This window comes from Sus scrofa, chromosome X (genome assembly GCF_000003025.6).
Source record: "Sus scrofa isolate TJ Tabasco breed Duroc chromosome X, Sscrofa11.1, whole genome shotgun sequence".
In the NCBI taxonomy this organism is placed as follows: Eukaryota; Metazoa; Chordata; class Mammalia; order Artiodactyla; family Suidae; genus Sus; species Sus scrofa.
In genome coordinates, this window is record NC_010461.5 from 14,449,004 (window position 1) to 14,471,193 (window position 22,190).

Below are 22,190 nucleotides of genomic sequence, written 5' to 3' on the forward strand. Positions count from 1 at the left end.
TTATCATGTAAGGTAAAAGTCACAGGTTCCGAGGATTAGGACATGGATCTCTTTGGGGATCATTTTTCAGCCTACCACAAATCACTAAATGAAACTCAGCATTTCCTTACATTATGAATGTAGACAGCAACCCATAATGGTATTAGCAGTACCTGAGACTTTGTCACCAATAGAAATCACAGACACTCTTCATATTTTATTACAGTTATTGCAATATTTTGATTTTATGGAAGTCATTAGACCCGCTACCAGATCTTGTTAGTTAATGCATTACTAAAAATGTACATATAGCACAACCTCACAGATTTGATAAATACAAATGGTTTTCTTTTTAATCTTATGTTTTTTATTCTATGCATTTAAACTGAAATCTGATTCTTTAGCTCCATTGAACTGGCATAAAACTAAGCATAAAACCTGTCCTAAAGCATCATCACCACTTCCATGGTTAAAGCTTGTCTAGTTCTAGCTTAGAAGTAGTAAGAGAGCATGGAAGAGACACAGTCAGTGTCTCTAGACCTAGGCACTGAAGGGACATACATTATTCCTATTCACATTTTGTTTTCAAGAACATTAGCCTGCATCAGAATCCCCAGAGGGCATTTTAAAAAACAGAAGACTGTAGGCCCTACCCCCTGAGTTGCTGGGGTAGGCCCCAAGAACTTGCATTTCTAACCAGATCTCAGATGATGATGATGATACTTTGAGAACCACTGGTCTAGAGCACAGTCACATGGCCACGAAATAACTGCAAGGAATGCTAGGAAATGTATAGCTAGGCAGTCATGTTTAAAATACGGTGTAGTTGTACAGAGAGGCTCAAATGAAAGAACACAGGGGAGGTATTTAACATGTCTGGCAACAACTCTGTTACTATGGAAGATGGGGAGGACAGATTCTGGTGACCAATGATTAGGCTTCACCACAGTCCCCTATTAGAATCTTACCTACTGCCCTGACCTGACTCTCCCATGAGGTTCGTAGAAAATGGGTATCCTCCCCAGATACAGATGCCCGGGTGGGTTTGTATAAGTAATATACATATATGAGGCCTATTGGAGGCATATTTATTCTCTGTGCTATGATCCCAGTAATGATGCAGAAACACAGCTTTTGACTAAGTACTCGTGGGTACCATGCCTGCAGAGCTCAAGAGGGAAATCCCACGTTGCTGTCGTGAATATAGGAAACCCCAGTAATGAGCCAATGCAGCAACGTAGTAAAGATAAATGGTTGCAGGCCACCAATGAGACAGTATAACATAACCAAGTTGGCAGATGTCATAGCGGGAATCCTTCTACCATTCCCAAAGAACGCTCTGATCAGGAGCTATTATTTACAGAATACAGTTGGCCCTCGATATTTTGATCCACAGTTGGTTGAATCTGTGGATGCGAAACTCACATGTATGGAGGACTGACTTTACTGAGCCATTTTATATAAGGGATTTAAGCATTTGTGGATTTTGGTATCTGCAGGAGTCCTGGAACCAATACCTTGCAGATACTGAGGGAAGTTTGTATAAGGTGACTTTTGATAAGTTCCATCAAGTCGGAGCATCTCTTAGGTAGTCTGTACACTGTCTTGAGTCACCATACTGAATGGCTTGGTACAGCAAACAGGTTTACAGGAACATCAACCTGCAATGATTACTGTGGTAGTTTGGGAAAGTGAAAAACCTTCTTAGCCTTTATAGTGCCATTTGCCAAATGAAGATTCTATCATCCACCTTCAACAAGAGGCAGTTTAGCATATCAGAAAGCTTGGGCTTTGTGGTCAGACTCTCTGAGTCTGTAGAGACTTTGGGAGATTGGCTGAATCACCTTGAACAGGGGGCCTTAGTGTCCTCATCTCTAAGGTGGTGCTAATTATACTAGCCTTACAGCGTACGGATGAATGCTTAAATTGCACTGGTGAAAATCTCTAGCGCCATGTCTGATCCATCATAGACACCCAACCAATCATTGGTGCCTTGCCTCTTGCTCCTATGAATGTCTTGCCTGGGGAAGAGTTTGGGTATATCACTGCCGTAATTGAAAGAGTTAATAAGAACTTATTGAAATTTTTAGCATAATAAAAGACGTATTTAGAGCAGCAAGGGATTAGCTATGACAATAATAGCCTGCATGTGGGAATTAAGCCCCAAATCATGGGGGGAAAAGAAAAAACCTGGACTAAGTTTTAAAAAGACATGCTTACTAAGATAGATTTTTCCATCCCCAATGCAAGCTGTTTTCCTCAAGGACTGAGACAAGGAGGGTAAAGCTGAGGTTCTTTGAAACAGAGGCTGAGCTTTCCCTGCTCCTTTCCTTAAACCAAATCTAATAGCTGAGCTTTGTCTGAGAAACTTCATGAACTGTAATTGCAACATCAAGAATCCCTATACCAAGAGCACTTGAAACCACTAACAGAGAGAAATTTGGATATTTTCATACATCCTGCTATTTCCTTTCAGATCATCTAAGTTCCTTATAGGAATAGCAAACAGTTGTTTGGATTCTGGTTGCAATGGTCTGGACCAAAGGCTAGAAAGCACTCTTCTGCATGCAGCATGGCTAGAAATACTCAGTCATACAAGAAAGGAATTTTTTCCCAACAAGCTGTTTAAGCTGCCCATGCTGGACCTGATTAATTCAGGAGAGCAGCGTCCAGGAAAATGCTTTTCATTCCAGTTAAGCTCTTTCTGGCTCTGTCTCTTTTCCTCCCTCAGTTCAAGGAGTCTGAAGACACACTCTCTAAAGCATCCTAGTCTCTCTTATACAGGAGAGGAATGTTCAGTCCCACAGAAGGAATACATAAATAATTCCTTCTAGATGGCTTTTGACTCAAGAGATTTCTATCTTTCAGTGTCTTCAAAAGGTGAAGACAATTCTGATTTCTGTGGCATTGGGAAAAATAATGGAATAATGACGACGACTACAACAACCACCATGAAACCTGTCTGGGGCAACATCATTTTCAGTCTGTACATTTCTTCTAGACTAATCCCTCTCTTAGTCACCCAGTTTGAGTAATAATATGTCCTTGGTGCTGAGCAAAGCAGGTTGATTTCATCTATTCTTTTCTCTGTGTCCCTCCTGTGGGAGGGCAAGACTATAAAATGATGGTGGGGATAGTAAATTTTTGTTATTTATTGGCAGGACTTTCTATGCCCTTTGCTAAAAGCTCTCATTGGGAGAAGCCAGCAGCAAGGAGGAAAGTATTTCTTTAGCATAGTTGTCATTTTTCAGTGAATGGAATGTAGTTAAAAAGGTCATAAATGCTGCCTCTATCTATTCACTGAGGAGTATCATCACAAGTGTCAATATTTCACATTGAAGTTAAAATCAATTAATTCTTTAAAATTTCCTGTTTTCGAGTAAGTGGCTGAAGTGGGGCTGCCTTTCAGTGTTATATTAATTGTAGTCTCCGCAACCTTTAGGGGCTCACTTAAGCATTAGCACCCTTAGGATCACACGTAGCAGCACGTGCTTCCCAAATTATTACAAGCTGGTTTCATATCTGGCTGTAAAAATACAAATCAGCCTCTTTTACCCTGCTTCAACTCAGAGAGCAGCTGCTTATGATATAAAAAATATCATGGCTGGCTGGTTTATGGTATCCACTATAAATACAAGGATATTATATTCATCTGAAGAAAACCATGAATGGATCAAGACAAGTTATAAGGAAAAGCAGGAGTTTTGAGTTTAGTGAGTGTCACAAAACACAACCCAGGTGGAGGATTTGAGCCCTGGGCTTCTTTCCTGGCAGCAGCTCCTCTCCCTCTCCCAAACTCCCCCTACTCCAACAACTGGGATTCCCCAGAGCCACCATCTTTCCCTAAAGAATTCATCTTCTCCAATAAATACTGGGGCCACTAGGGAAATGAGGAGCCACTGGTGTCTATAGAAGAATCGAAATCACAGACATTTCTATACAATCTGATTACTGAAAGGCACTTGAGGTATTATCTAGTCCAAATGCCCTCATGTAGGGAAGCACCACGTCAAAATTCCCCAGGGCGCACTCCCAATATCAGTGTCCAAAAAGTCACTATATTATAAGGTGAGCCATTTCTCTTCAGAATATTAGATTACTTGTATGTGAGGCTGAAGTTCGATTCTCTAAAATTACTGCATTGGCTTTAGTTCTGATTTCTCTAGTTCCACAGATTCAATGGGTTATTTATACACTGCCGCATTCCATAGAGGATTTAAGGCAGCTTACAAATAATATGCACACAGTATCCAAATAGAAAAACGAAAAGTTGAGAGAATCCAGTAAAGAGAAGATGAGGGTTAGAAATTCATACAACCACATTCGAACCAGAAATGTCTTTTATCAGGTCTTTTAGCGTTGTCGGAGGTGGCCTCTAATGTGGTTTCATGTTTTCTAACAATCAGATATTTTCTAACAACTGGAGGGAAGAGACATTGCAAAAAGGCTCCGTGAGAGCAGGAATATGTGTCCATTTTGTTCCCTGTGTACCCACAACCTAGTCTGGTGCCTAGAGCCTAGCGGGTTCTCAACCAGTATACGTTGAATGAATGTTGAGTCAAAGAGGAAAATGCATTCAACTACATTCAACTGCGAGATTCAGGGTGTTGGTAAGATCCAAAAAAAAAAAAAATTGTTCAGAAAAAGTAATTGCATGAAATAAAAACTGGAGAAGTTCCCTTGAGTCCTCAAATAGAGAACAGAATGTAACAGAGTGGATGATGTCCTTGACAGTTTTCCTACAATGGGTCAAAGAATGAATTTCCTCCACTTTTCTTTATAATGATACTCAGTATAAACAGAAAGTACAAGGCTGAAGGGCTGTTCAGTAAAAAAGGAATTCTACAAGAAGACAAATAATGAACTACAAGTAAGTCCAAAAAGTTTTAATTACAAGTTTTTCAGAGGCACATGTGTATACCCTTAGCAGCTTGTGTCTCTATCGGAGAGTGAGATTAAATACAGATTAAACGTAGCACATCACCCTGGGTGCTGAATTTATTGGAAAATGGAATTGGGGGGAAAGAGAGCAAGAAAAGAGATTAGCCCACAATTTAAACCCTTGCTACTCAAAGTATGCACAGACCAGCAGCTTTGGCACCCTCTGGGGTCTTCTTAAAAATTCAGAATCTCGATTTATAAGGAGATCCTGCTGAATAGCATTGAGAACTATGTCTAGATACTCATGTCACAACAGAAGAAAGGGTGGGGGAAAAAACTGTAACTGCAATGTATACATCTAAGGATGACCTGACCCCCTTGCTGTACAGTGGGAAAATAATAAAAAAAATAAATAAATAATAAATAAATAAATAAATAAATAAATAAAAAATTCAGAATCTCAGTCCTTCCTCCAGACCTAATCAGTTGGAACCTGCATGTTAACAAGATCCCCGGGTGATTCATACACAGAAAAGTTTGAGAAGTTCCGCTTCAATCCATTATTTTTATACTCAGAGAGATATGCATCACGTATGGAGCAAAATGTAAGACAACATGAGAAACTCACTAGTGACGAGCAGTTTGAGGCCACACTTCTGGATGGGTGGAGAGGTTGTGAGAACTCAGATTGTTCTGTCCTTAAGGTAAAGATGGGAGTGTTGGAGAAGATCCCTCTGATTTGTTTAAAAAGAAAATCTAAACTCTTTTAAGTATTTAAAGACAGCTAAGAAGTCCTCATCCTCTCCCCACTCTACGGTTTTTAAATTTTTGATTGAATGTAACACCCTGTCTTTAGTCATTCTTTACATCAAGGAGTTATTTATTGCAATATCTTGTCTGGAAAACAAAAAGTCCTGATTTATAGCATTTGCCAATTACCATGGTGTAAATACTGCTACCATGGCCCATCTCAAGCTATCAAGTGTTTAACAACCAGCTCACAAAATTCCCGAATATTTAGTAATTTCCAGCAAGTGAGTACCATCTGGCTCCAGCATACCATTAGTTCCCGACCCTTTTCCACCCTGGCTGCCTGTTGCAGATCCATTGCAATTTGTCAGCCTGCCATGATCTGAGTACAAAAACTCAGACAGAGTCTGGCAGGTACCAAGTACAATGAAATTAGCCTTCCCATCATACTATAATTAATGTAGTCCAAGATCACATTCGATACTTGGCAGCCACATACACTTTGGCTCACAATGAGTTTATGAGAAATAAAGGTTCTAAGACTTCCCCTTTACCACCACTATACTAATGTTGGTCCATGTCTCGTTCATACTGTTTTCATATAATTTAATGTTTAAACAAAAATACAAACATTTACACACACACACACACACACATATATATATATATAATTTTTTTTCTTTTTGGGCCATACCCAGGACATATGGAACTTCCCAGAATAGGGGTCAAATTGGAGCTACAGCTGCTGGCCACAGCCACAGCAACACCAGATCTGAGCCGTGTCTGTGAACTATACCACAGTTCACAGCAAGGCCTGATCCTTAACCCACTGAGTGAGGCCAGAGATCAAACCTGCATCCTCATGGGTACCAGTTGGGTTCGTTTCTGCTGAGCCACAACAGGAATTCCATCCTTATTATATTTAATCTTGTTCATTTTAACCCTTCATTCTACCTTGTGGAGAATCCTCTGACTTCTGAACATATCATTGGCCATGGAATCTATTTGTATCTATCCTGCATCTTCTACGCATTTGCTGGGCTCTCCTCATAAATGTTTATTAGAGTATTTAATAAGAGGTAAAATAAGACAGGGTTAAGAGAAAGGCTCTTACCACAGTACTGGAGATCTAGCTCAAAGTTGACATTAAACACTGGAAGTGAATTCACAAATTCACTATTATCTCTTTGCATCTCAACCATAAAAATACAATGATAGCCTTGTTTATAGCTCGCTGAGATCCAGATACACTATGTCTAGGGCATCCTTCTTACTGGAAATTTTAGGAACACTATCCAGATGAGGGGGAAGAGGAATTGAGTTTAGTTTTAGAAGGATTCCTTAATAATCATCACTTTCTATTTTAAGTGCTTCCGAATCAACTATTTAATAACACACCTGTAATTTTTCCCAAGACCAATGCCCAGGTCAACGGCTTGATACTATGGTGTTTCACTCATAACTGGAAGGTTCCACCAGTGCAGAAAACCAAGCAAACTGGGAGGGGCAGGTCCTTGAAATTAAACTCAGTTGCTGGGGTGGATGTGGAATTGGGGGCAATTTTAATGATAGCAGGAAATTCTGACCTATAGGTGGAACACAGTGAATGGAGAGTATAATTTCACACAATGCTGGCAAAAGCAATTGGTGTCATGGAGGTCTCCAAGAGGTAAAATGGCATATAACTGGCAGGCAAGTAGAGCCAAGGAGAAGGTTCTGCACAGTGACCTGAGGAGAGTGGGATATCAGGGTCTTCTGTCCCTAAGTTGCAAGGTAGGGTCCAAAAACAGACTCCAATAATTAAATTAGGGGTTCATAATGTAAGGGAGGACCCAGGGCCCCAAAGTGAGGCATACGGTCGAGGTGGGGATGGTATAGCCAAAAGGATATGATGGTGGACTAACGAAGCATTGAACTAGGACTTTTCTTACTGAAGTCACCTCTTGACCCAGAGCCTACCTTGGGTCTGAACGTTCAAGAGGATATCAGATGATTCCAAGCCATGGGGAAAGGGAGAATGAGAGGGCAGGGAACCAGAAAGATACTGAGATCTTTCATCTGTGAGAAGCATGGTGCAATGCCAATTCAAAGAATTAGACTCCAGAGTCAAATCCTGGCTCCATCATCTACTGGCAATATACCTGGAGTAGATGACTTAACCTCTCTGTAGTCTCAGTTTCCTTATCTGAAAAGTGAAGACAGTAATAGTACCTACCTTGTAAGACTGTTGTGAGGAATTGATGAATCCACATGTATAAAGCACTGAGAACAAGTGCTTGGCACCTAGTGAGTGCTATGTGCGTGTATGCTACTAGTATCATTTGCCCTTTCCAGCTGGAAAATCTAGATATGGCTAACCCTCTGGCATTTATTCCCTTCTCCATTGTTTTCCTGGTAACTGATAGCAGTTCTGTTATCTCATCTACTTATAGTTTCAATGATCCCAGAAATAATTTGCCCAGGCCTTGAGATCTTTAACTCATTTAAAGCAGATAAGAGTCTTTGAAATATCATTTATTATCTCTTCACTTCCTTCTCAAGCCTTGTATGAGATGACTACTGAAGCCTCACGTATGAATCTGTCTGCTCCTCCCAGTCCTGCTGTAAGATGATTTTTCTTGATGAAAATGAACAGCACAGGTGAAATAAAATTGAGATTTTGGGGAGGAAGCCAATAAGATTTTAGGTGAAAAAATCCTCTTGAAGGAGTGGAAAGTGGCCTTGGGAAAATCTTTAGAAGATCTGATTTTGAGTCTTGCTCTCTGACAAAGCAGTATGAGTGTGGCAAGTGGCTTAACCTCTCTGGTTCCTGAGTCCTTATTTGTCAGAGAGAAGGTTTTGGATGGGGTATTCTCTATGCCTGTTCTGTCTACTGTGGTAGTCACTCACCATGTGTGGCTATTGAATCCTTGAAATGTGGCAAGCCCAAATTGAGGTATGCTGAAAATATGCAATACCACATTTTGAAGACTAAGTGTCAAAAATAATATAAAGTATCTTAATATTTTTTATATTGATCACATGTTGAAATGAGAATATCTTGGATATATTGTTTTAAGTTAAATAATTATTGCAATTTGATTCACCTATTTCTTTTCACTTTTTTCAAGGTGGCTCTTGGAAAATTTTAAATTACAGACGTGGCTCACATTATACTTCCATTAGACAGTGCTACCTTATGGTTCCTCTCTGCTCCAATCATATTTTATTCTATAACATTCTGATTGCTTGTCTTGCATTGGTGGTGTTTCCCAAAGTCCGAGATGACAGTCAACGGGGTGAGACACAGCACAATTTCTAGTGGCATTCTTAGCTGATTTCCCTCCATCTCCCTAGCCTCAGCTGGTAATAAGGGCCCAGTTCCTGAAGATGAATTACTAAACATAATGAAGTAAAAGCACCACTGCCTTTTCCAATGCACAGAAATGTCAACTATTCAAAAGAACGTAGCAAAGGCATTTCCAACTGAAATTCCCAGTGAGGAATTACTCACATTGCTTGAAAAATATCTTACAGTTTTTATCCTGACTTTCATTATGGACCACCTACATGAGGATAAAAAACTTGAACTTTGATTTCAGGAGCTTGAAAGTATTACAATGGTACTAAAAAAACAGGTAGAGACAACTTATTTTTAGTGACACCTGAGGAACACCTTAGTTCTCCTTGAGGATAATCTTACTGGGCCAAGGTCACTTTATAGCCAAAAGGAGTGATTATATTTCTTTGCAAGCAAGTTTCCACTAAAACCAGTGAGGGACTCGGTGGTAGAGATCAGTAACAGTGAACTAATTAAACACCACCTAGAATGAGAGTGAGGACAAGAGCAAGTGAATGAGAGGAAGGAAGGGAAAGAGAAAGAAACTACATTTTTATTTATTTATTTATTTTTTTGAAACCACATTTTTAAAGGCACTAAAAAATTGACAGAACACTGTAAACCAGCTATAATGGAAAAAAAATAAAAATCATTATATTATAAAAAAGATTAAAACAGGCAAAATCTTTAAAAAAATTAAAAAAATAAAAGCACTAAAAATTAAAAAAAATTCAAATTAAAACTTAAAAATACTCAAAATAATACCAACTGGTACAAACCTGAATTCTCAGGAGGCTAATCCAATGTCTATGATTATAGTCCCAAAGAAATAATACGTTAAAATGAGAAATTCCATATTCAACTTACATGCCTGATGTAACTGGACCTGAGATTTGGGGGTTTATTATTGACACGATGGATATGAAATCAAGATGCTTTACTTCCTGGCTCTTAAGAGAATAAATGCTTTTTCCTTAATTTTCTTTAAGCCTACTGCCAAAATTTTCTTTAAGCCTACTTACCCAGCCATGATAAATAAATACAGACTATATCACAAAGAAATAACATTTCCAAGAAGAGAGAAGTAAACGCACACACCACACGCTTTTCTTTTTTTAAATAAACCAAGGCATTAAAAATATTCTACAATGAACCTATAAGTTTCTATTAAATCAACATCTTGACAACCAAAATTTATGCACCTAAATGTGTAACAGACATTACATACTATTTTGGAATATTTGTGCCCCTGTAGCTATGAATGATGAGTGTGTAGGGAGAAATAATGCTTTGGCAGCCAGTAATATATAGGTTTGGGCCATAAAACAAAATATAAAAACAATTTCTTGATTTCCCCAAATAGAAAGCATTTTGGTTTTGGTTTTGCTTATGGGTTGGAGGTAAAAGTCAGAAGAGAAAGGAATAAAAATAGAAAGCAAGGGCCCCAAAGACTGGCTTTTTCAACTAGAAAATGGCAGCCTTTAGCACCTTAAGGTCCCGCACATAAAATAAAATGGTTATACTCTTTAATTAACATAGACTGGGCTAAGGCTGTCCTGCTCTCTTGGATTCAGATTCAATAAAGCCTTCCTGAGGAGCTGCAAGCCTCTGAGTATTAGCCAAACAAAATGTCAACCAGGCCCTCTAACTGGCAGAGGCTCTGTTTGCTGCAGGTCGGAGCAGTGGCCACCCTGGCTAAAAAGCATTCTGGGTCCTATTTATCCTTGAACTGTTTGCTTTGAATTATTTGTATGGGTGGCTATCTCTAATATAAAATCTGATTTGTTTACTTTTTAGAATCATTTCATCACCACCAACCACCTCACAAAGCATTTTAAGTGGGTAGGACACTATCCTAGGAGCTGGGGCTATAAAGAGAAAGAAGATGCAGTCTCAGCACTCACGAAGTTTATTCTGTAGCTGGGGAGGGAATCAACTGAGGACCAAAAAAATATAAGTAGTAATATAAGCATGGTGGGAGGCCAGACTTGTGTCTCAGTGGGATTCAGATGTGCATGGGCGTGACTGGTAGATTGGTTGAGTGGGCTGGCCAGAAACCTATTTGCATGAGTATTGAACAGCTGCTTTTAAAAAAAATCCCTCCCCAACAGGACAAAAACCACCAGGAATAACATGCTTTTACCAGTAACAAAGCATAAGGGAATAGCGTTTGAGTAAAACTCAAGACCTATATTGTCTGGAGCCCAGTCCTAAGGAAACTGCTTGGATTCTAGGCAGAAAGAAAGCTGTAAATAAACATTCACTTTCACTAAAACACTGTAGAATATTAGAGAAAGAACATGCCTTGAGGCCCTTCAAGCAGATTATAACAAATGCAGACTGTGGTAGTCATTACTGCTATTCTCCAAATATTTCCTGATTTCTGTTTTCTGAGCATGTAAGTTGGAATATATTTCTTGACACCCTTGTGCTTGAGTGAGCCTGATTACTAATTCTGGCTTGTAGATGGACATATGGGAGTTGGTACTTTACATCCACCAGAAAGCATCCACCATGGACAAGGCACTGAATAATCCAGTAGACAAAATAATCTGATGAGTTGATGTCATCCAGCCTTTGTAATCAGCCACCACAGAACTGACACAATGGAAAAAATGGAGTAGCCCTGGTGGCAGAGATGGAGGTCGTGCAGGGGCCCAATAGGAATCTGTTATCGCCATCTCAGTTGCCCAACCTGCTAGCACCAGAGATCAATGCTGAGTCTCCAATATGGTGCTTTTCCTTAAGGAAAATTGACAGTAATTGACTTCATTTAGGACCCATCCATCCTGGAAAATCTAGCAGTTCATTCTCACAGAAATAGATAATTATTCCAGATACAGGTTTGTCTTCACCTGCAGAGCCCCAACCACCCCCACCATACAGGGGCTTACAGAATGCCTGATCACATATAACACAACATCTAACCAGGATGCTTCATTTCACAGCACAGGAGGTAGGGGAGTGGGCTTCATAATCATGGAATCCACTGGCTGTGTTACATACTGTACCACTCAGAATACAACTGGCTATCACAGAGCTATAGAATTGCCTGCTGAAGGTACATCTGAAGTGCCAGCTCAGAGATAAGACTTGGCAAGGATATAGTACCATCCTCCAGGATTCAGGGGTATTTATATGGAACTGTGTCCCCCCAGGAAAAGTACATGGATCTGTGGACCAAGAAATGGAAGGAGGGATTACACTTGCCATTACTGGAGGACTTTGTGCTTCCCACCCCTTCAACTTATGGCTCTGCTTGAATAGGATGTCCCAAAGGAGGCATACTCTTGCCACCAAAGTCCCCCTTCAGAAGACACAGCAAGCTACACCTGCCTCCCGGACACGTAATGCTCCCTTGTGTCCTAGGTCCAGCAGGCCAATTAGGTGTCACCATCCTACAGGGGCAATTGACCTGTAGGATCAGCAGGAGAATGTTGGGCTACTTTTACACATCAGGGGCAGTGGGAACATACGTGGCACCCAGGTGATCCGTGTGGGTACCTCATGGTACTCCCTTGCCTGACTGGTTGCAAAGATACATGTGCATCAACCTCACTCTGAGAAGGGAACAGTTACCAAGGCTTATTCTCCTCAGGAATGAGGTTTTGGATCGCGTTACCAGACAAGCCCTCAAGATCAGCAGAGATGGTAGCTGAGCGTGAAGGGAATTTAGAAAGGATGGTGGAGCATGAAGATAGCAAGCACCATTTGCAGCCCCAAGTCCAGCTGCAGCAAAGGAGTCTGGAGTACATCACATTAATCTCTCTCTTCTAAGTTTCTCCTTAGGAAGATCCACTGGTACCCCGGACTAACTGCTTGCTCCCTAAACCTGGATAGAGAAGTGAATTTGTGTGTCAGCCATGGAGGGAAAATCCCTGACTGCCCAGAACCATTTCTCAATCATCCCTTCCCAAGTCCTTTCAGTCAGGATCACAGAGATTTGATTCTGATCTGAGCTCTCCACGGTCATGCACATCAAGAACCTGTCTTCCATACATCTGCCTCCATAGAAAGGAAGTTTTGACGCCCTAATTTGCTTTGCCTCTGTCTCCTTATCATCACCCTAGGCAGAATACTGCTCTTTTGTCATCTATTTTCTCTCTCTCATCTTTCTTCTCTAATTAGTCTCTTAAGCACTGACTCATTGATGCATATTTTATCCTAAATTATTCTGACTGTGGAAAACATATATGGAGGATCTACCTTCACTTCAGTTTATTTTAGGTTTCAATGTAACAGCCACCCAGAGGCACTCGCAATGACCACGTGGCTGCTGCCACGTGTAGTCTGTTTGGCATATATGGCAGTGATACATGAGCTAGAGCCCAGGTTCCCCAAGCAAACCTCCTCCATGGTCATTTGTGACATTTGCCACCTGCCCCCAGCCAGAAACTATGTGTATATATGTAAGCATGTTTTTATCTGGGAGGTGGATATTTGCATCACTTTCTTTGGAAGCAAAGTAGTTTTTCATGACATTGCTCCATTTCTAGAACTGAGTGCTAAGGTCTATATTGCTCCATTTCTAGATATGAGTGCTAATGAGGGTGATTGTCCCTAACTGCCTGCTAAGATCTAGAGAAAAGGCACTAGCTGTCTGAATTCCATGCAACTCACCTGCACATGGATGAGGAGGCATTCAATGACCTTGGTGTTGGAGCTGGGGGAGTGCTCAGGAGAAAGGCCCATTGCAGATGATATTGAAGTCTGAAAAGATGAAAGTGTCAAAACTATAACAAAGTATGGAGAGAGGTTCAAAACAGGGGCAGTTGCCAATAATAACAGAACACATATTCTTCAATTCTCTGATAAATGCACAAGGGACATTTATCAAAATTCACCAGATACTGGGTCATCAAGTCTCACCAAATTTCAAAGGATGGAAATCACTTAGAGTATATTCTCTGATCATAAAGATCTTAAGTGAGAAATCAATAACAAAAAGATTATTAGAATATTCACCACTGATTGAAAGTTAAACAATACACTTCTAAATAATCCATGAGTCAAAGAAGAAATAAAAATGCACCCTCACATCAACGCACAAAAATAAGCTCAAAATGGCTGAAAGTCTTAAACATAAGGCAAGACACCATCAAACTCCTAGAAGAGAACTTCGGCTAAACATCCTTTGACATCAACTGTACAAATGTTTTCTTAGGTCCGACTCCCAAGGCAACAGAAATAAAAAACAAAAATAAACCAATGGGACCTAACCAAACTTACAAGCTTTTGCACAGAAAAGGAAACAAACAAACAAACAAACAAAAAGACAACCTACAGAATAGGAAAAAAATAATTTCAAAGGATGCAACTGACAAGGGCTTAATTTCTAAAATATACAAACAACTTATACAACTCAACAGCAAAAAAAACAAACAACCCAATTGAAAAATGGGCAGAAGACCGGAATAGACATTTCTCTAAGGAAGATATACAGATGGCCAACAGGCACATGAAAAAATGCTCAACGTCACTAATTACTAGGGAAATGCAAATCAAAACGACTATGAGATACCACCTCACACCCGTTAGAATGGTCATCATTAACAAGTCAGCAAATAACAAATGCTGGAGAGGGTGTGGAGAAAAGGGTACCCTCCTTTACTGGTGGTGGGAATGTAAACTGGTACAACCACTATGGAAAACAGTATGGAGGTACCTCAGAAAACTAAATATAGAACTACCTTATGACCCAGCAATCCCACTCTTGGGCGTATATCTGGACAAAACTTTCCTTGAAAAAGATACATGCCACCCGCATGTTCACTGCAGCACTATTCACAATAGCCAAGACAGGGAAACAACCTAAATGTCCATCAACAGATGAATGGATTAAGAAGATGGGGTATATATACACAATGGAATACTACTCAGCCACAGGAAAGAACAAAATAATGCCATTTGCAGCAACATGGATGGAACTAGAGACTCTCATAGTAAATGAAGTGATCAGAAAGAGAAAGACAAATACCATATGATATCACTTACATCTGGAATCTAATGTATGGCACAAGTGAACCTATCTACAGAAAAGAAACAAACTCATGGACATGGAGAACAGTCCTGTATTTGCCAAGTGGGAGGAGGAGGGAGTGGGATGGACTAGGAGTTTGGGGTTAGTAGATGCAAACTATTGCCTTTGGAGTGGACAAGCAATGACATCCTGCTGTAGAGCACAGGGAACTAGATCCAGTCACGTGTGATGGAACATGATGGAGGATGACGTGAGAAAAAGACTGGATCACTTTGCTGTACAGCAGAAATTGACAGAACATTATACATCAACTATAATAGAAAAAAATAAAAACCTTTTAAAAAAGAAATCAAATGGAAATGAGAAACATTTTGGACTAAAGATAAGGAAAGATACTGCATATCAAAACTTACAGATGCAGCTAGAGCAGTACACAGAGGAAAAACTAAAAGTATGTATTAGGAAACACAAGCTGAAAATCAATGATCTATGTATCCACTTCAAAAAGTTATTAAAGAACAACAAATAAAATCTAGAGAATGTAGAGAGAGAGAAGTAATAAATGTAAGAAAGGAAATCAGAGAATGGACAATAATGGAGAAGAATCAATGAAGCCAAAATTTGGTTCTTCAAAAAGATTAATACAGTTGATATGATAGAGTATGTCCAGCAGCTTTCCAAGTGCAGGGACCAGAGAAGAACATCAAAGTTTGGGTAATGCTAATGTCACAAAAGGGAATTGAATGGATTCTGAATAGGGCCCTCTAGCAGCTCACTTGTGTGGTCAGTCAGGGTGTTGTCCATGGGTGGTCAACCAAGCTCCGTGGTGTGAATAGGAGATCAGTAGCCAGCAGGAAAGCAGTTCACGAGCTAAAAAATCACCTCATACTGACAGAAGAATCTTTGAGGGTGCTTGGAGGAGACTCCTCCCTCATCTATGCCTGGTGAATGTTCTATACTCAGCACTGGAGGATAAACATCCAATGAATTTCATGAGTACTAATCATGGTTGTATTTGTGCTGTCATGTATGGTATGAATAGAACTGCTTGCCTTTCTGTGTTCACACCAGTGCATCAGTAAGGATACATGGGGTTGCGTAAAATGGAAAACTGGTCTCTAACTTAAACAATGACAAAAGACATTAGCCCAATTATAAAGTGTTCAGAGTCAGAGCAGACTCCAAGTACATTATATTGTGTCTCCAGCTCCAGTCTGCTTTGTCCCCCTCTGTGGGATGGTCACAGCAGCTCCAAATATAACATGCAGACACAATAAAGACCATGCCAGGAGGGGACTTCTCTCTGTTTCCTTTCCATCTCCATGGCAGAATTTCCTCCTTTATGTCTCATTGGCCCAGACTGGGACAAATACCCTTTATTAAATTAATTATTGATAATGGAATTGCTATGATTGGTTCAGACCAACTTTAAGAAAACATTTTACTGAAGATAATATACCTCAAACTACATGTATAGTTTGATGCATTTTTACAAACTGGGTGTACCTCTATAACCAGCATTAACTAGTTAAGGGTTCTTAAACTTGTTTGTGCCAGGGAATCCTTTGGCAGTGTGGTGAAGCTTAGGGATCCTTTAAAAGAATTTTTTAAATGTATAAAGTAAAATACATAGAATTAAAAAGAAATCCAGTTATCTGGAAATAATGCTATTAGAATTTTAATGCATTCATTCAGCTTAATTAAGATTAATTTGGTCATTCAATAAATCCATGATATAATAGTATGTGTGCTTCTTTATTAACACATTAACTAACAAAATCTACTGGCAGGTATAATTACCACAACAATTCTGAATTGCCAATGAGCATAAAGGATTCAACTTGTGACAAAATCATAGCTCCCATTCATATACTACTGTGGTTTGTTGCCTACATTCATACCTTAAGGGAAAGCTATGTTTCAGTTAAAGATTAGAGAAAATAAAAAGGTATTTTTTCCATGTACAGTGGCAGCCTCCCCAAATTTTATCTATGAACCAATTAAGGGTCCATGGGCCCAAGAACATCTGGAACTTAAATTCCTCAGTTGAAGCAGTCTGGTTGTTGGGGGGCAGTGTTGAATACCAACACCATGACCCACCATAGTAGATAAAGGAAATTAGAGCTTTGGGTCCTGCAGATTCAATCATTCATTCATTCATTCATTTAATCAATCAATTGATCAATCAATAAACAATTATTTATCACACACCCACCATTTGTTAGGCACCATGCTTTCTTTGTATAAGTATATACTGGTTAATCAAGTGACAATCTCTCACCTCATGGAGTTTTTAGGACACTGGAGGAGAAAAACAATAAAGATGTAGACATAGGTGAACTGAAGACTCAGAGAGTGGGCAAGCTGACCATTTGAGTTGGAATCCAGTCAGCTGGTTCAGACCAAAAGATGGGTAAGACGTCAACTGAATTCGCTACAGGTAATTTCTAAGAATTTCTCCTGAGCAAAGCAGAGTTCCTGGGGGGGCCACTCTGGACCCCTGGTGAGCCCCTCCCTGGAAGAGCCCTGTCTTCAGTAAATTCTGGTCTTCGATGTGGTGGCTGGTCTCATTTAATTGGATACTATTTCATAAAGATCCCTGTATCTCTCCTTGCCGTATTGGTGTCCTCCACCAAAGCTTTCTGCTAAAACCAGGAGTTAATCTTACAGTGATTTGCCTTACGATGCTGTCTTCAACAACGTACTACGTCTCCAGCCAGCAACTGCCAGCATCAATAAAGACATTTCAGGAAACACCCTGATATTCTGAGGAAACAGAGCTTCATTACTTCCTTCCCTCCTTCATTATATTTATTGAGTACCTGCTGGATAAAAAGCATGATGCTGGGAGGAAGGGCCACAGAAATTCATAAGACATGGTTCTACCCTCAAACAACATTTTAGTGGGAGGAGACAGGCATGAAAAACCAGTAAATGCCAGTTGGTGTCCCAGCTGCTGGGGGAAAAGTCCTTGGGGGTTGCAGTGGGGATGCAAAGGCCAGAGGGGACCATTCGGCAAGGCCTGGAGTAGGGAGTGGGCAGAAAGGGTTTCATAAGACATCAATTCTTAAGCTTGAAGTGGGAAGAGGGTGAAAAGAATGTCGCTAGGTGGTCAAGGAAGAAGGGACCTTCTCAGCTTTGCGCTCCTTAGCTACCATGGTCTTCCTCCCTCAGAGGAACCATACATTCCCAAAGCCCCAGTGAGGTGGTCCTTAAATTAGGAGCAACCATCATTCGCCATGTTTCCCTTGCTCTTCTTCAATGGTGTTTGAAAACATGTAAGCCAAAAAGATACTTAGTGAAAAGAAAAGAAATCAGAACTAGGCAATTGAGCAAGAATCAGAAACAGGCCGATAAGAGTAAGGAGAGGAAGTGAAGTCAGTATTTCCATGTCGGTAAAGGAGCAAATATTCTCAAGGTCCTCAAATCATCAGGAGTGAATAAAGTTTTGCATCTCTTTATAGCGGGTTCTGTGGTCCCAAACCTTGGCTGCAAAAGAGAATTACCTGGAGGTTTCTAAATGACCAATCCTAGGGTACACCCCAAACAATTAAGACACATGAATCTATATTTTTTAAAGCCCCCCCGCCAAAAAAAAGAAAAGAAAAAAGAGGAGTTCCCATCGTGGTTCAGTGGTTAACGAATCCAACTAGGAACCACGAGGTTGTGGGTTCGATCCCTGGCCTCGCTCAGCGGGTTAAGGATCCAGCGTTGCCGTGAGCTGTGGTGTAGGTCGCAGACGCGGCTTGGATCCTGAGTGGCTTGGCTGTGGTGTAGGCCGGCGGCTACAGCTCTGATTGGACCCCTAGTCTGGGAACCTCCATATGCCGTGGGTGTGGCCCTAGAAAAGGCAAAAAAACAAATAAAAACAAAAATGAAAACCTCCCCAAGATGCAGCCCAAGTTGGGAATCAGTGTCCCCGTAACACAGGGTCAGCAAGCTTCATCTGTAAACATTTGGGCTTTGCAGGCCATGCAGTCCGCCGTTACGGCGTGAAAGCAGCCACAGACAATAAATGAATGGCATGACCGTGTGACCAAGAAAACTTGATTTATGGACACTGGAATTTGAATTTCATATAGTTTTTAGGTGTCACAAAAATATTTGTGTTTTGATTTTTCCCCTACCATTGAAAAAACGTAAAAGCCATCCTTAGCTGCTGGCTGTACCAAAACGGGAAGCAGGCCGATCTGACCCATCGGCCATTGTCAGTGTCTCCTGCTATAGGCAACATGAGATACCAGGGCAAAGAGAGCAGAATGGAAAGCTTCCATTGCCTCCTTGGTGAAATGTCAACTTGAAAATAAAGCGCATTCCTATGGGCTGAGCATTTTTATCTGCATCCTGAACTTTCTCTCTAAAAAATTCAAGCTTAATACTATATAGACATTTCTAAATTATATCTCATTGCTCTTTAAAAACAGGTAAGGTGGACAAGATAGACAAAAACAAATTTCCAAAATATGGTTCTATAACTCTATGCAATATCCATTTTCAAACTGCCAATACTGCAACCTGCTTTGCAATTTCATCAAATTGGCAGAAACAATTGGATGGGGTTGGAAAGCAATGACTTGCCAAATGTCGTTTGAGCCAGCAGGAGCTGGAAACAGCCTTGCTGACGAGGCTCCAGCTTGGTGAAGGCACACACAGCTATAACCAACCTGTTCTCAACCAAGTTATTACCTTCTCCTGGGGAGAAAGAGCAGTATTAAAAAATTGCAGAAAGCACACAGTGGAGGGAGAGGAAGAGTGAGAAGAGAGGGCTGCAGAGGAAATAAATTCCTGCAAGATAAAAGAGAAGATGGATGTGGAGAGAATCACAAAAATTCCATCTGGGAAAATCAGCCAGGAGATGGAAAAGGAAACCAAAGGGCTGGCAGGTGAACAAGACTTGCTTTTAATGGCTTAATAATAGGGATGTTTGGTAACCAATGAGGTTAATGCACGAGTGACATAAACCAGCAGGGGGTCTCACAGGAGACCCACAGTACGCACTAATTGAAGGGCATTTAACACAGGATAATGGCAGAAAGATAGGACTGCGGCTGAATCCACTTCCCTTCATTCACAAAGGATGAGTTGGCAGAATTTCATAGCTTGGCACTGTCATTTGAGAGAAGCTGGAGTATTGATTGAAAAAGTCTTCTTTTTAATGTGGGAACCGGCAGTGGGAAGGAAGCAGGGAAGGAAGGAAGTGAGGCGGGGAGGGAAGGAAAGAGGGAAGGAGGCAAGTTAACAAATGAAGTTAATGAGAGACCCCGTGGCTGTGATTTCAGGGTTAGGGAGTTATTATCTGCCATTCATTAGAAAATTCCCTTTCAATGCAGTTGATCACTAGGTCGGCTTCTCAAACTTTGATGTGCAAACAAATCACCTCCGGAGCTCCTTTAACAGGCAAGTTTTAGCGCCTGTAAGGCTGGGATGGGGCCCAAGATTCTGTGTTTCTAGCAAATTTCCATTTGTCAGGCTGCTTGTCCAAGGACCACACTTTGAGTGGCCAGGCTCTAGGCCCACACTGTCCCAGTACAGTATCCAGTAACCCCAGCTAACTACTGAACACCTGAAATGTGGCTGATCTGAGTTAGCATGTGTTGTACAATCCAAAGACCTAGTAAAAAAGGATCTACAATGCGTCGTTAATAATTCTTACATTGATCGCATGTTGAAATGATATTGTTTTGGATACATTCTGATCAATAAAATATGTTATTTCACCTGTTTCTTTATCATCTTTTCAAATGTGGCTTCTAGAAAAGTTAAAATTACACACATGGCTGGTGTTTGATTTCTCTGGGTCAGCACAGCTCTAGGCTCTTCCTCTTCACTCTCCCTTCTGGTTTAAGTTATTAAAAAAAAAACAAAACAGTTCTAAGCAGTCTACATGCTTAATTCACAAACGATGGGCAACAGAGCCCCTCTCCTCTCCCCCTTCCCTTCTCTCCTTCCCAGCTCCTCAAAGATCTTGCTCTCCCAGTTTTCACCAGGAAAATATAAAAGAAACTCTTAGGCACTTTAACAAAAGGTGCCCATGAGCTCGCTCCCCACACTAAATGCCCTCGTCACACAGCATTAATTTAGCAAAGTCCCTAGCTTGTTAATGGAACCAACACTGGCAAAAATAAGTCACAGATGCCGTGCTCAGGCTCATAGGCCAGAGGAGCAAACACAGAGCTAAATGAAGACATATACTGCAGTGTTCTGAGTGCCGTAGTAGAATACATCCAAGGGACACAGTAGAGACAGGATCTAAGCCAGTTGCATTGGCCAGAACTTTGTCATCTTCTGGATATTAGCTATGTGACATGAAGCAGTGACTTAACCAGACCAATCCGTGTCTAAGCTTCTGCATGTGTTTAATGGGAACAATAATAGTGAGCTACTTCAGAGTGTTGGTATGAAAGCTAAATAAGGGAGTTTACAGTTATAATGACCTTAGCTTGACACATAGTAAGGTCCACATACATCTCAGCGAAACAGACTTGACGGGCCACTGACAAATGCCGATGAATGGGCATAAAGGGCTCAATCTAACTGTGATCTCATCCCATCCCAATGACCTTATGAAATTCAGTGCTAAGATGCTGCAAATGACCCAGATGGTGGATAACTTGTAGTTGATTCATACCCCTGTATACTACACAACAATGACAAAAGATATGACCCCTGCTCACAACACCACACCATGGATGCACCACGGATGAGTCTCACAGACCTAATATTGAGCAAAAGAAGCCAGACACACCAGAGTACATGCTTGTGGTTCCATTTATGTGAAGTTCAAAAATAATCTTCATTTTGCGAAGTTCAAAAATAAGTGCCAAGTAATCTATGGTGAAAGATTATCTTTACTTTGGGGGTGTTGGTAATGATTGGGAAAATATGAAGTAGCTTCCGGGTGCTGATAATGCACACCTTAACTCGGGTAGTGGTTACCTGGATGTGTTCACTTTATTAAAATTACTGAGCTATACACCTGAAATTTTTAAGCTTTACATGATGCATTCCACAACTTAAAAGAAAGAGGAGTTCCTGTTGTGGCTCAGCAGTAACGAACCAGACTAGCATCCATGAGGGCACGGGTTCAGTACCTGGTCTTGCTCAGTGGGTTAAGGGTCTGGCGTTGTCGTGAGCTGTGGTGTAGGTCACAGACGTGGTTTGGATCCTGCCTTGCTATGGCCATGGTGTAGGCCAGCAGCTGCAGCTCCAATTCGACCCCTAGTCTGGGAACCTTCATGTGCTGTGGGTGAGGCCCCAAAAAGCAACATAAAATAAAATAAA

General features: G+C 40.7%; 1 protein-coding gene across 7 annotated transcripts in view; it reads right to left on the reverse strand.

Moving 5' to 3' along the window:
- RAI2 (retinoic acid induced 2) overlaps positions 1-22,190 on the reverse strand; it is a 386,296-nt gene that overhangs the window by 202,228 nt on the left and 161,878 nt on the right. For 4 of the 7 annotated variants that reach the window (XM_021080586.1, XM_021080587.1, XM_021080588.1 and 1 more), the window contains one exon: positions 13,550-13,639. The exons of 2 other annotated variants lie outside the window; for them this stretch is intronic. In XM_021080586.1, the coding sequence (XP_020936245.1) occupies positions 13,550-13,621 (72 nt within the window). In that variant the 5' untranslated portion in view covers positions 13,622-13,639. Of the gene's footprint in view, positions 1-13,549; positions 13,640-22,190 lie in introns of those variants that run through there. One more of the 7 variants, XM_013985950.2, reaches the window with a different exon arrangement.